At 36.4% G+C, this 13173-nt stretch overlaps 1 protein-coding gene and 1 pseudogene across 3 annotated transcripts in view; one reads left to right on the forward strand and one right to left on the reverse strand.

The window, feature by feature from the left end:
* Positions 1-13173, reverse strand: part of LOC125184060 (protein transport protein Sec24D-like) — a 212545-nt pseudogene that overhangs the window by 56537 nt on the left and 142835 nt on the right.
* The window catches only part of SYNPO2 (synaptopodin 2), a 92850-nt gene continuing 90414 nt past the window's right edge, over positions 10738-13173 (forward strand). The window contains exon 1 of one of the 3 annotated variants that reach the window (XM_013185299.3): positions 10738-11011. In XM_013185299.3, coding sequence (XP_013040753.2) covers positions 10883-11011 — 129 coding nt within the window. In that variant the 5' untranslated portion in view covers positions 10738-10882. The remainder of the gene's footprint in view (positions 11012-13173) is intronic. The other 2 variants (XM_048074541.2, XM_066996631.1) reach the window with 2 other exon arrangements.

The following is a 13173-nucleotide window of genomic DNA, read 5'->3' on the forward strand; positions in this document are numbered from 1 at the left end:
AGATGAATAAAAGTGTAAATCCCAGCACCTTTATTCCAAGTGATAAAATTATAGTCTGTCTATTTGAATTCTTCTGCAAATTCATTTAAACTGAATATTACTCTCTGTTCCCTATTGTAAACTGTGCAATTTTGTTGCACTTGTACAATTGCTGGTTGCCTTTGAGCAGCTGCATTGTTCCACCCTAGAAATGGCTGCATTTTGTTATACTCTGCATTGGCAGAGGAGAGGAAGAACTGGGAGTGTGTCATTCCCTCCCAGTCCCAACCCTCTTTAAATGTCACTGGTGACTGGTCAATCCCCAGTGACAGACCCTTTTGTCTTCACGGTCCCTGGCTCCGCCCAACAGAGGACAAAAATCAACCATTACAGAGGACAATCCAATTCTTGCTTACTTCAAAGAGTGTTGATAAAGCTTACTGGCATATTTGCAAAATATAAAATTATGCTTACAGGCAAAACACGATATGCAAGTATTTAATGCTATTATTTACCTAGGAGACTCACTCTGGGTCTTGGTAATAGGGCACTTGCCTTAAAGCCAAGTTTGTGATTTCTTGTTAGCTTGGTCTCTATGACCTAAAACCACTTTCTCTGAAACTCAGTAAGATAGAAATGATTATAAAATGCTCTAAGGTCCACCAGTTCTGTTCAAGTCAAACATTACAAAAGTGCACATGCTTTAGAAAACTCACTGTGGCTGCTTCTTTAAGAAGGATTTTCTGGCTAGTTCAGGCCTCTTGATTTTTCAGTATCTGAAACCTGCAAGGCTCCTCTCCTTCCCCTGGCTGTTGCTATTTTGGTTTTCTAATGAAATCAGCATTCTTGCAACTCGATCTGGAACATTTACAGGAGATAGATTCAGTGTTCTGAGAAAACTGCTGTGATGTTTCAGTTGGAGAATTTCAATTATAATTTTTAATTAATTTAGTACTGTCTAAGATGCATGAAAGTGGACGATCGCAGTACTAGATCTTAAAGAAAAGAACTCAAGACTTGATTACCCTGCTGTAATTGCTACATAACAAACTCTAACATAAAAAACAGAGAACTTCTCATTAAAATCCGATGAATAATGTATGATATATGAAGCACTGTGAATAAACATTAAGCCATCAGTGACAGTCTGAGAAAGGACAGCAGAAAGTTATGTGATCCTCTCCCTGTCTGCCTGATGAATGTATGGAATTTCTCAAACTTAGATACATTTCACTTTTACATTCAAAAGCATCTGAATTAGCTTTACTTCCATTGGCTTTCATTTTGTTTCCTGCCCATGTAAAAAATTTCTGATGTGTTAGTGGAGTATTGCTAGAAAGAATACTCTAATAAGTGTACTGTCATAAAAAGGAAACCGAGTATATTTCTACTGTTATTAGTAAGTCATATTTGTTACATATAATCAATTGCCTACAGAAACTTAGGTAATTCCCTTTCTCTGCTCAGTTGGTATCACCAACAGTGTTAAGTTCATTTCTGTTTGTTAGTACTGACACTACTGCTGAATGTACTGACATAACTGTTGAATGAATATATTGTATAAGAAAGACAGCTTTTCAAAATCACTAGGAAAGCACCTAAGATGCCAATGCTTTTGTGTTTATTCTCACTCACATTCACTGTCTTTCTGCTTTACACCACTATTAATATAGGAGCAAAAAATCTTCTACCCGAGCATTGAAAAATAATATAGGTACTAGACAGCAGTAAAGGAAATTGATCTGCCATTTGTAACAAATATCAGTATTTTTTACAAGAGTATTTATTTTTCAAAATACTGTTTGGGGGACATTTAGATACCTCTCATATCAACTATTTGATTCTTTTCCTGTCACCAAAAATAAACCAACAAACCCACTTCAGAATTAAATCAAAGAAAATCAGAATTAAATAAACAAATCTGTCACATTATCCGTATACGATAGATCCAACAAAGGGGTAGGAGATGCTGCTGGCATAAAATAAGAAAGGACAGGACCAACATTCTACATTACAGTAGGTCTCGCAGCATGCATACTAGATTTGCTCTGTGGGTACACAAAAAACAGTTGTCCAGGATTTGCAGATGTTGGCAGTTGTCTGGAAAGCCAGCAAATCCATGCCAATACCAGTTAAGCAGTAGATTAGCACCAAAAGCAGAAGCCTTTGTAAAGACTGAAGGAGCTGAGAAGTCTGGAAACTGGTTTCTGGCAAGAAGATGCAGCACCACAGGAAAGGATCAGCAGGAGTTAAACATCAAGGTGATTTTGGAGGACATTTTTTTTTCTAATGTGCTCCATTTGGCAAGGAGTTAGTTATCAAAGCAGAGAGCTGGAATTCTTGTTCCTATAGCCAGGAATGAAGGATTGCTTTTTATCTATTGCAGTTATTTGCATGGGGGTAAGATTTCATGCGTAAGGATCTTTGTTGTATCCTATTTGTTGTTATTGTTTCTCTGGTAAAAATCTAACCAGAACCATCCAGAGACAGAGAAAGAAATGCTGGTAGCCTTATGCAGATAGAACTTGATGCCGTGGCAACTCTTTATGAACAGTCCTCTTGCTAGATGCTCTAGTTTGAACCACAAACATCAGACTCACTGGGGCAGACACCAAACAAAATACTTCACTGTATTTGTAAAGTCCTGTTAGAAACTGCCTTACAAAACTTACAGCCTAGTTTGTGCAGATGAAAGAAGGAAGAATGGGGTACTACAGAAGGACACAAATTATCGAACCACCCACTGAGATGTTCAGAAGTTCAAACAGATTGCTCAAGTTTATACCGTGGATTAGGTATTTTCCCCATTTTAAAGGTCCAGACCAAAACTTAAATGTAAATTTGCAAGTGTAAAAATGGAACTCATATTTCCTGAGGCCCATACTGCGTTATAACACAATCGTTCCTCTGCTTCTCCTATTCTTATTTTTAGTACTGATAAATTCAATCCGGTGAGCCTGTCAAGTGGAAGCCTTTCAACAATGCCTGATTTACACTGCAATGCAAAAATTGTTGATTTTTATGCTAAACTTGAGCAATACATGTAATTATTCATTGTGCTTTTTAAAAGCAACTAGTCAAAGGGAATTAATCACTTTTATGCTGGCTAACATGAAACAAGTTTCAAAAGAAAATGAAATTTAATGCAGGTGAATATTCATCAGATTGATGTTAAATCTTCAAGATCTTTTCAATCTTCAGTGCGATGTTTTCATCATTTCAAATACACCACTAGGGCCGAATTCTTAGCTCAGCTACGATTAAAATCTATTTTCCAACTGAATGCAATATGGTTACTCTTGATTTATGCCACTGTAGTACATCAGAAAAGTTCAGTATGATATTTTTGTTTAGTCCAAAAGTAGGCATGAAATGTTTGCAGTGGGTTCTTTTCAGTAGGAAGAAGGGAGATTAGAAAAGCTGACTGCCTAAGGTGAATTGATAGACAAAAGATGCTGTATTAATTAACTCCCATCTTTAAATGACAATTCAAAGAACAGGGTAAAGCATTATGGCAGAGTTGAGGAATTCAGATAAACACAGAACATCTACTTACATAAGAGTTCTATTCAAGACCAAGAAGCTTTTGCACAGAACATACAGTTTTGATTCCTGTAAACTATTAAAAAGAACATGATGCAACTTTTCCCTGCCAAAACCAGTAAGAAAATACCACAGATAGTTTTCTTTTTGATTTAGAATCTTTTATCAGGATTTTCCCAACTACTCTAGCCAAAATGTAGTCATCCCATCTCCTGAGAGTCAAAATGAAATAGAGATAGGCACTTAAGAGTATCCCCAAATCCCAGGAGAAAAAGAGTTCTTCCTTATTAAAATATAGTGATAACTAAAAAACTGGAATGATACCTGGAAACACAAATTCTAGCCCAAACCCTTACTTCAACATTAACTAAAATGTTACTCCTATGTTGCAGAAATTTTGTCCATGTTCACAAGTCTTGCAGTGAATGTGTTTTACTTTTGACTCACAACGAAATCTTGAGGGGCCTTTGTAGCTATTTTGCTTGATGATTCTTCTGTATATTCAAAAATCCTTGTCTTTCTATATATTTCTAAACAGCTCCTTCCTTTCCCAAGGCCCTTTGGGTTCCTCAAGACCACCTGTACTTCCAAATTGCCTGGACAACACAAGTGAGTGGCAGAAAGTAGGAAAGGAAATCTGGCTCCTATTGTAGTGTGCCGCTGGGACATGGTGAGGCCCCGTGCATACACCTGGAGGCTCAAAAGTCTTCTCAAAAGACTTTATTAGGCCAGGAAAAACAAAAACAAGAAATGTCTGCTTCTCTTCCATCAGCAGTTCAAGAATATACTTCCTGAGTATCTGGAAGTGGCTTGGGGTAGGAACAGGGTAGGACAAAGACCAAACAAACATCAGAGATATGTTCTCCAAACTCAAGTTATCAATACATCTTTATTCACTGTATATAATGGTGACCAGTCTTTGGCTATAGAGAGTCTGTGGCATATTGCCACCTATGCATAAACTTAGAAAGCAGATCTTCACTGATCTGCATCCTGGCATGGTGAATTGCAGAGTTACAAGGGAGCTCTCTCTGTATGAATTTCTACTCACTGTGTTATCAATCAGTAATACTCAAGGATATTAACTTAGTTTCTACTTTGTAGGACCAAGCCGTTTTTTTTTTGTTTTTTTTTTTTTTTTCACAATTGCTCCTAAAACCATAATAATAATACTATTGCAACAAGAATGACTCCCACTAACATAATTGCTTAGAGAAAAACCTCCTGGTAGTTGCATGGACAACTTTCTATCTGCAGCTGAACTCAGTTGACTTATGTTGTCTTCTTAGTGAACCATCCATAAATGCTACGAGTGTGATCTAACACACTTCTCAACAATGTCTGGCATTAACTGTGTATGCAATCAGTTCACAGTTTTACATTAACTCAATAACAAAATGCATGATTGTGACTATGGTGAAGTCTACCACCAAGAGGAACAGAGTTCTTACTCCTCTGCATGGGCTATCTACATTAATAAAGTTCTTCTTGTGGCTAGAGTTACTATTACTCATTCCACTAAGACAAAGACAGGGATCAAAGAGGTAGTGGAAAGATAAACAGGCAAAGGTTTGACCCTTCCTCAGTATCTAAAACTTCGTAAACCTTAGCTGAGCTGGTGTGGAGTTGAGGTAATTTGTTTCCAGCACAGAACAATAACAGATTACTTTTCCGCCTTTGAGGGAAGCGTGGCTGAGAACTGTTCAGCATTGCCCCTTACACTTGGCAGATTGCAGACTTACAGCTTTTCAGAAAGTGACGGTGCAACCCCATGTACTTCAGTTTAGAAGAAGAATTATCTCAGGTTTTAAATCATCATCACATTTACTTAATGTTTCTGAGAAAGTGTTTTTTCACACCAGAGTCAGATTCAGGACATTTCTCTGCTTCTTCTACTGTACTTCATTTGCCATTCTTCAAACTGGGGAAACAACGACAACAACAAAGGAATAGTTGTGAAATTCCAACCACTACACAATATCTAGCCTAATAATCCACATTAGGGATTAAAATTTGAAGCCTTTACCTTTACCAATGAGAAAATGCTCAGGCCTCTTATGAGCATGGGCAGGGCTTTCCAGTCTGGCCTTAAAGGTATCTAATAAGTATGTTATTGTTTTATCTTTTATTTCTTTTCTACTCACTAAGAGCTTGGTATTGCTGTTTTACTGTACCTTTACATGTCTGTACTTTCAGTCAGCAAACCCTATTTATCTTGCAGTGCACAGCTAAGTTCCTCATGCCATCAAACATCTGGATTCTATTATATTTTCTTGTAGGACAAGAGAAACTTGATGGGGGGAAAATGAGGAGCAATCAGCTTTAATGAAAGTTTGCTAGCACTGTGCAGCTTAAACCTTCCGTCAACATATTTCATTCACTTTGTCCATCATTTAAATCTTTTTCTAAAAAATTAAATCCTTTCCATGTGGCTCTGTTTCTTGTTGCTTCTGAAGTCAGTAGAATAAAAATTAAGCCTAGGAATTAAGCAGAATATTTTTTCTACTTCTACAAGGTTTGGGGAAAATGGAATTTATCTTTGCATTCAGAATTTGCTTTTATTTTACACAACTACTTAATTGTATTACTACTAAACAAGAAATGTTATTAGGCAGTGATTCAGGATAATAACGTAGACTGCATTGCCTTACACTACTCTTAGTTTGCAGAAACCACTTTATTTTAAAATCTCATTTGAAGGGATCTGTTAGATGACGCCATTTTCAATTCATTTTGGAAGAGACTGTTTTCTCAAGTGGTATGGCTGTGATTTTATCTTTTGTTCCATTAAACTATGTATTTTTTTTTCCCTGTGTAATTAAGAAAACAAAACAAAAAGCACTGACAATGTTTCTTTTCTTTTTCTCTTTTCTCTTTTTTCTTTTCTTTTCTCTTTCTTTTCTCTTTCTTTTCTTTTCTTTTCTTTTCTTTTCTTTTCTTTTCTTTTCTTTTCTTTTCTTTTCTTTTCTTTTCTTTTCTTTTCTTTTCTTTTCTTTTCTTTTCTTTTCTTTTCTTTTCTTTTCTTTTCTTTTCTTTTCTTTTCTTTTCTTTTCTTTTTCCCTGCTGATTCTCTCATTTGGCTAAAATCACATACTACAATAAATTGTGTAGTTTATTAAATTATTTACAGATGATACAGTTAGAATCTACTCGAAAGTTGTTAGAATGGACATTTTTAGGGAACTAGCCTATGTTGATTTTATGTGAAAAGAATCAGATAGGAAAAGAATGAAATGTTAAAAAGGAGAAAACCTTACCATTCAGGTATTTACAGCACTAAAATGCTGCCTATAAATTAGAGATCATGATATCCTCTTTCCCTCTCTCTATTTCTCATTACTAAGGAATGGGTGGAAAGGTTTGCATTTTTAAAGAATCCACAGACCTAGGGTAATTTTGTAGGAAACTGTAGCTGAAATGACAGCTTCTCTTTTATTGTGGAATGAAACGTAGCATACGTCTTATTTCTTTTCATGTTGCTGGAATGTCTTCTGAATCCAGAAGACAGAACTGGTTGATATACATTAGATTTTAGGTAAATCCACTGATAGTGAAACTGTTCAGAATCATAAATGATTATTATCATAAGAATCTATATGGACAAGTGTCTGTAGGTGATTGTAGGCAAACAAAATGAAATAGTCACTGAGATCACACGGAGTTTTAAAGAATTTGAAGCTGCAACAGATGACTTACTTAAAAGTGCCTTGTTACCTGAGACTACAGAGTGCCATTTTTTAACAAAAATGTTCCAAGAGAGGTTCAGAAAACAAGCCTGTCAGTCCAATATCTACACAAAACAAATAGGTGGAAACTATAATAAAGAACAGTGGACATCTGGATAAATATGACTTATCTGGGAAGAGTTAAAACAGTTTTCATAAAAGGAAGTCCTACCTCGCAAACGTAAGGCTATCCTTTGAGGGGATCAAAAAACATGTGGATAAGGGTGATCTGATTGATCTTGGATTTACAAAAGGCTTTCAACAAATTCCTTCACCAAAGGCTTGTAAGAAAACTAAACAGCCATACTGTAACATGGCTTATAAGTATAAGGTGACGCATGTTGGAGAAAAAAAAATAAACCATTAATTCACATATAAAACAATGAGCTTTGAACTGATTAGTATCAGACAAGATTTTAAGATTTTAAAAGATAGTTCCATGAAAGCATCAACTCATTGGCAGCTGAAAAAGCAGATCAAGTGTTAGCAATGCCAGAGTTAGAAATGAGAAAAGAAAACAGATAATGTCATCGTGTTATTGTATAAATCCCAACTTTTTCTGCAGTCAGATGACTGTGTGGTGTTCCAGACCCTGCCTCAAGAAGGGTATAGAGAAAGACAGCAAGGATAATGAAAGGTATGAGAGCTTCTGTATAAAGAATGACTAATTATCCTATTTGTCTTCCCTTGAAAGTAGATGACTGAGGTGGATATGACAGATATCTATAAAGTAAGTGGAAAACATTACAAATACACTTGGTAGCTGGAGATTGCTTGTTCAGTGTCTGACACAAGAAGCAGGGGATGTCAGACAAATCTGTAGGATCCAGATTCAAACAAGAGGTGATTTTTTTTAATGTCACAGTATAGTTAGGGATGACTTCCTACAATCAGCTATAAATACTAAAAGTTATGTGGGCTCAAGAGGAGACTGGAAAAGTTCATAGAAAAGAAATTTATAACTGTTACTAAATACAAAGGAACTGCATCTGGCTGAGGAATTTCTTGAGTGCTAGTCACTGCAGGCCGCCTGAGGAAACTAGTGTACATTTTCCATGTTCATGTTCTTTTTCCTGAGCAATCATTTTTCACCCTCTATCAGAGACAACATTTCAGGATATATGGCCTCACTGAAGTCTAAGTACTGTTACTTAGCTACTTTAAGTTTACCAGAGCTCATCAGTGCTAACGTGCTAGAATTTTGTACTGGCAGTTCTTGAAAGCAGATGGGCAGCTGGGGGTTTGACCTAGATTTTTTTTTTTCATAAAGATCTTATCATAGAAGATCAGATTCAAGCCAAATCTTTGCCTGTATTTTGGCACAGATGAATGTTGGCATTTGTAACTTGCTGAGTTGATAAAGTTGAGTTTTGTCACACCGAATTTTTATCAGTTGTTGCCTGCACTCGGATCTTTTGGTTTTAGAGAAAACGATGGAGATGAGGGCAATGGTTAAGTGGCTGTGTTTGCTGTTAACTTTAAATTTTTCAGTGGTCTTCAAATCTCTGAATTGATGCTATTTATTTGTGTTATAGAGACCAAATAGAAACCAAAATGTCATAAACCCCATGAATGACTCCAATTTTAATGATGATGTGTCCAATTTCTGACCAGCATTTAGAAATCCCAAAGGAGGCAGAGAATGTACAAGAAGATAAGACTACTATTAAAAAGCAAGATATGCTGAGGCATAAGCATTTAAGAAAGTCATATATGGCAAATGGGAGTTGTTAATGCCTATGGACCATTATTTGTTAGAGATTAGGACATAGGAAGCTTTGGGTAGCTTTTTCTTTGGGAAGCTTTTTCTACAAGTATTTGGAGGTGTTCGTAAACAGGGATCAGATTTGATTATCCTTTTTTTACCAAAATGATAAAAAAGAGCCTAATACAAACTAAATACAAAAGCACCCTAGTAATTAAAAACATAAATCTGCCCAGAAATTTATAACATTTGAAGGGTTGATGCATTATAAGGTTCATTTTCTGTAAAAAACAAAATAAAGCAAGAGTATTTTTGTATTTACCAGAGTGCTGTAGAGCATTTTTTGCAGCTACATGCTCAAGAATTTTACTGTCACAAGATTATCTGTAAGAATTTTCATTAGTAAGCGAAAGGAGACAATTTTGTCTAAAGCAAGATTTTGCTTAGGGAAAAACTAAAAAGCATCTGCTATAGCAACAGATCAACATTGCACGAGATAGTAAGGAGCAGCTAGCCCTCTTGAACTGAGTTATTCTAAGTCAGGCTTTTTCACTCAGATGTCGTCTAGCAAAGCTTCTTCAAAGACCATTCCCTTTCTGAGTATGGCTTCTCTGGTAGTATCTTTTAAAAATATTTAATTATAAGTCACACTGTGCTTCTTTTGCTTCTCCAGAGCCTTTGACTTGCAAGCAGTAAAAGAAAACACTCTTTCTTCCATTAAATCCTGACATTTAGAGAGTGACATTTTCCTCTGTTTGATTAGGGAGCCTGTCTCCACCCAGTCTTTGAGTTACCTTAGTACCTTTTAGATTCCTGACGAAGGGCACAGGCCTAGGTTTAAACCCTCAACAGTTACCAGCTACTTAGATGCAAAGTCATGTAACTTAAACGCCAAGTGTTTCCCATTGCCCTGGCATCTCTGAAGACCTAGAGCCAACCAACCAAACCCACTTTGTACAGGCACCTTTTAAACCACTCCAACTAGATCTGCAGGAGCTCAGCTGTCTACAGTTAGACTACCTTAAGTCAGAACCGGGAACAGAATTGCACCCAGGTCTTGTAATGCAGTGGCTAATTAATTTCTCACTGAATCATTTTTATTCATGCTTATGATAAGGCTACCTTACAATGCAAATCATCTCTTGATAGCATCATTAGAGTGAATTGATATCTCATTCCACTAATCCTCTTCCCTTCCATGGTGAGAAAGGCATAAGAACAGGCATTATTACAGTCCAATAATGCTTCAGGTCATTGCTAAATAGCAGTGCATGCTTCAATATGCTGGGGCTAGAGAGTACCAGCAAAAGAAGCAATTCCAGGACTGGGACATTAAAAAGCTTTTCCTTTTTTTTTTTTTTTGGCATACCTACAGTGCCGCAGAAAGTGTGTGCAGGGTAGAGATGAAAATCCTAAAAAGAGCTTTCAATCTAAGTGTATCATTAATTCAGAGGATGTACATGATGTTTCACTTGAGATTCTGCTTTCTTCTTTGTTTGGAGTATGAATGCAAGAAGTGGGTAAATTAGAGTTTAAAATGTCTGGCACCATTTATTAAAGTAAACTTATGTCCTAAATCATCACTGGGAAATGTACACTTCTTTCTGCTGTTGTTTTGATTTAGCTGTCACGAGAGACTCAAGTTTAAATACAGCCTTTTCTGTCTCATGGCCGGGTCTCTTTGTGTGCGTTTCCTCAGCGTTACTTACTTTACTTTGAAGGTGGGCTGAGCGTAGGAATCTGACGAAAGAGTGGGCTGTGCCCTTGGTCTGAGAGAGCTCTTACATTCTTCTGAATGACTACATTTGCTAGTGCAGTACACAGCAGCAGCAACAGTGTGGTGCTCTGGGTCTCCAGCTCTGCCTGGCAGACAAACCTCAGGCTCGCTGAACATCTGCAAGACAAATTTTTCATGTTCTTCTGTAAATGAATGCTGCCTAACTGCACCAGGAAAATGGGCACAGGGGATTACATCTGCATTGCTATGACTGGAGGGGCGCCTTGGGGCTTTAGATTGCAAGGTGGCAAGGAGCAAAAGCAGCCTTTGCAAATCGCCAAGGTAGGATCATGAGAGAAAGATGTCAGTGTTTTGTGAACACGTGTGAAGAGAACAGTTTGTTAAATATATACTGCCTTGGGTGAAATTGTTGCTGTGGGTTGTATTGTGATGCTTGTTTGAATGTGCTCACACATTTTGCAGAGATTCTACAGGTGCTGATTGTGTTTGTTTCAATAAAAGGGATGATTACATTTAGATAGTTAACAGGTATTGCAAACATTGTCTTGAATGTAAAAGTTTTGAAACTGTGAGGTGTTGTATGCCTTTCAGCTCCTATTCAACTCACTGTATGATTTGAATGTTCTCAGCATATCGCAACACTGAATCTCATATTAGGAAATGCTGTTTCAGTCATCTATTTATGATACTTCTCTTCTCTAAGCATAGAATAAATACAGCTTTATCATGAGAAAATGTTCTTACTATTTTGGGAATCCCGGAAAGCATTACACTGAGTTATCTCTGTTTTTGGAAAGTTAGCTGGTCTTAGGAGCAGCTTTAACAGAAGCCAAACATTTCCTTTTATATTTCATGAACAACATTGAAAATTACTGAATGCTTCATAAATTATCTTCATGGATAAAAAGAAAGCAAAAGAGATAGCAGAAGTTCAGAATAAACTGAAGTAAGTCCCTGGAGAATTGGTAACCCCGAGTTAAAAAATAATACTTTAAAAAGTAGCGCTGCTAAAAATCATTGCTCATGCCATTGTAACAATGAAGATTTGTCATGGTTATTGAGGCTTATGTAACTGTATGGAGCTGTGTTCTGTTTTCCTAGACAAGGGGGACAAATTTTGTCCAGAGCTCTGGGATCAGCAAAATACCATTGGCTGAAACAGTACTGGGACTGCTCACCATACAATTCTCCCTTCTTAAATTGAGAGAGATTAAAATATGCCTTAGGCTAGAAAAATAGGCAGAGAGACAAGATGTCTAGGGATTTGCAGATCACCTTTTAGTATCTTGGTAGTTCCAGTACACTGAGTGTTAATTTTTCTTTGTATTTTAATATATTATTTTAGATCAGTAGTTCAGCCGTTTAAGCTCTAACTTTTTAAGCTGTCAATATACTTATTAACTAGTTACATCTAATTTACTGGATCAGTTAACTTTTTTTCACAAATAGCAGAACAGTATGTGTAAATCTACGTCATCTTATAAAAGAAGGTCCTTGTAGTTCCTCTGTCAAGAAAAGAACATCTTTCACTATTATTTTCAGTTAAGTCTATAATATTAATCATATTCAGTAAGAGAATTATTTTTATTGAGTTTATGTATCATTTTTTTATTATTGTTAAAGTTTTAGGCTTGTTCTAATATTTTGCAAAACTTGAACATGTTTAAATTTTTTTTCTACCGATAGGCAACTGTTGCTTCACAAGTAAAGCCACTGATAATAGATAACAGTGGAGTCCTGCCATCTAGTGAAAATTTATAGCTAGAACTTCAAAAATTGTAAGAAACAGTGAAAGGCAACTGCCCTTGATTATGTAAAACTAAAACCAAAAAATCACAGTAATTTGAACACAAGATTATGAATAAACTTTAGTTTTTCTGGCAACTACAGTCCACACCAGATACTTTTTTTTCATATTCACATCCTAAACAGCAGCACTTAAGTCTCGTTTCCCTTTTACCACCAAAATTTGGAGCTTGAGAACTAGAGACATGGTAACAGTTGTGACTTTTCCCTTTTTCTAATGGCAATATCAAAATTTAGGAAACAAGTATATCTATTTTTAGAAAAAGAACAAAGCATGAGTGTGTTTTCTTGAAAATGAAACCAATCAACAGGTCAATACAATACTTTGTAAGAGTACATGTCTATCAGCATGTATGTGTTATAAGCATGGTGGATTGGTTGCAGCTAGGCACTGTGTGACCCTTTTTGGGGAGAGGCAATGTTTTCAGCTTTTCTTCCAGTATCCATGAAAACTGAAACTAATAACACATGAAAGATTAAACAATTACACAGCTATTGCACAGTGATTTTCCTGCTGGCTCCGAGATCCAAAGGTAGTGTTTTCCAAACACGTTTTTTTTTTAAGTTTAAGGTTCAGCTTCTGCACTAGTGCATATTAATGTAGCTCCATGGAACCGAAGGGTCATTGCCAATTTACACCAACGCAGATTTCGTCAGAAGCGTGTATTTCCCTTTCG

The sequence above is a fragment of the Anser cygnoides genome, chromosome 4 (genome assembly GCF_040182565.1).
Source record: "Anser cygnoides isolate HZ-2024a breed goose chromosome 4, Taihu_goose_T2T_genome, whole genome shotgun sequence".
Taxonomy (NCBI): domain Eukaryota; kingdom Metazoa; phylum Chordata; class Aves; order Anseriformes; family Anatidae; genus Anser; species Anser cygnoides.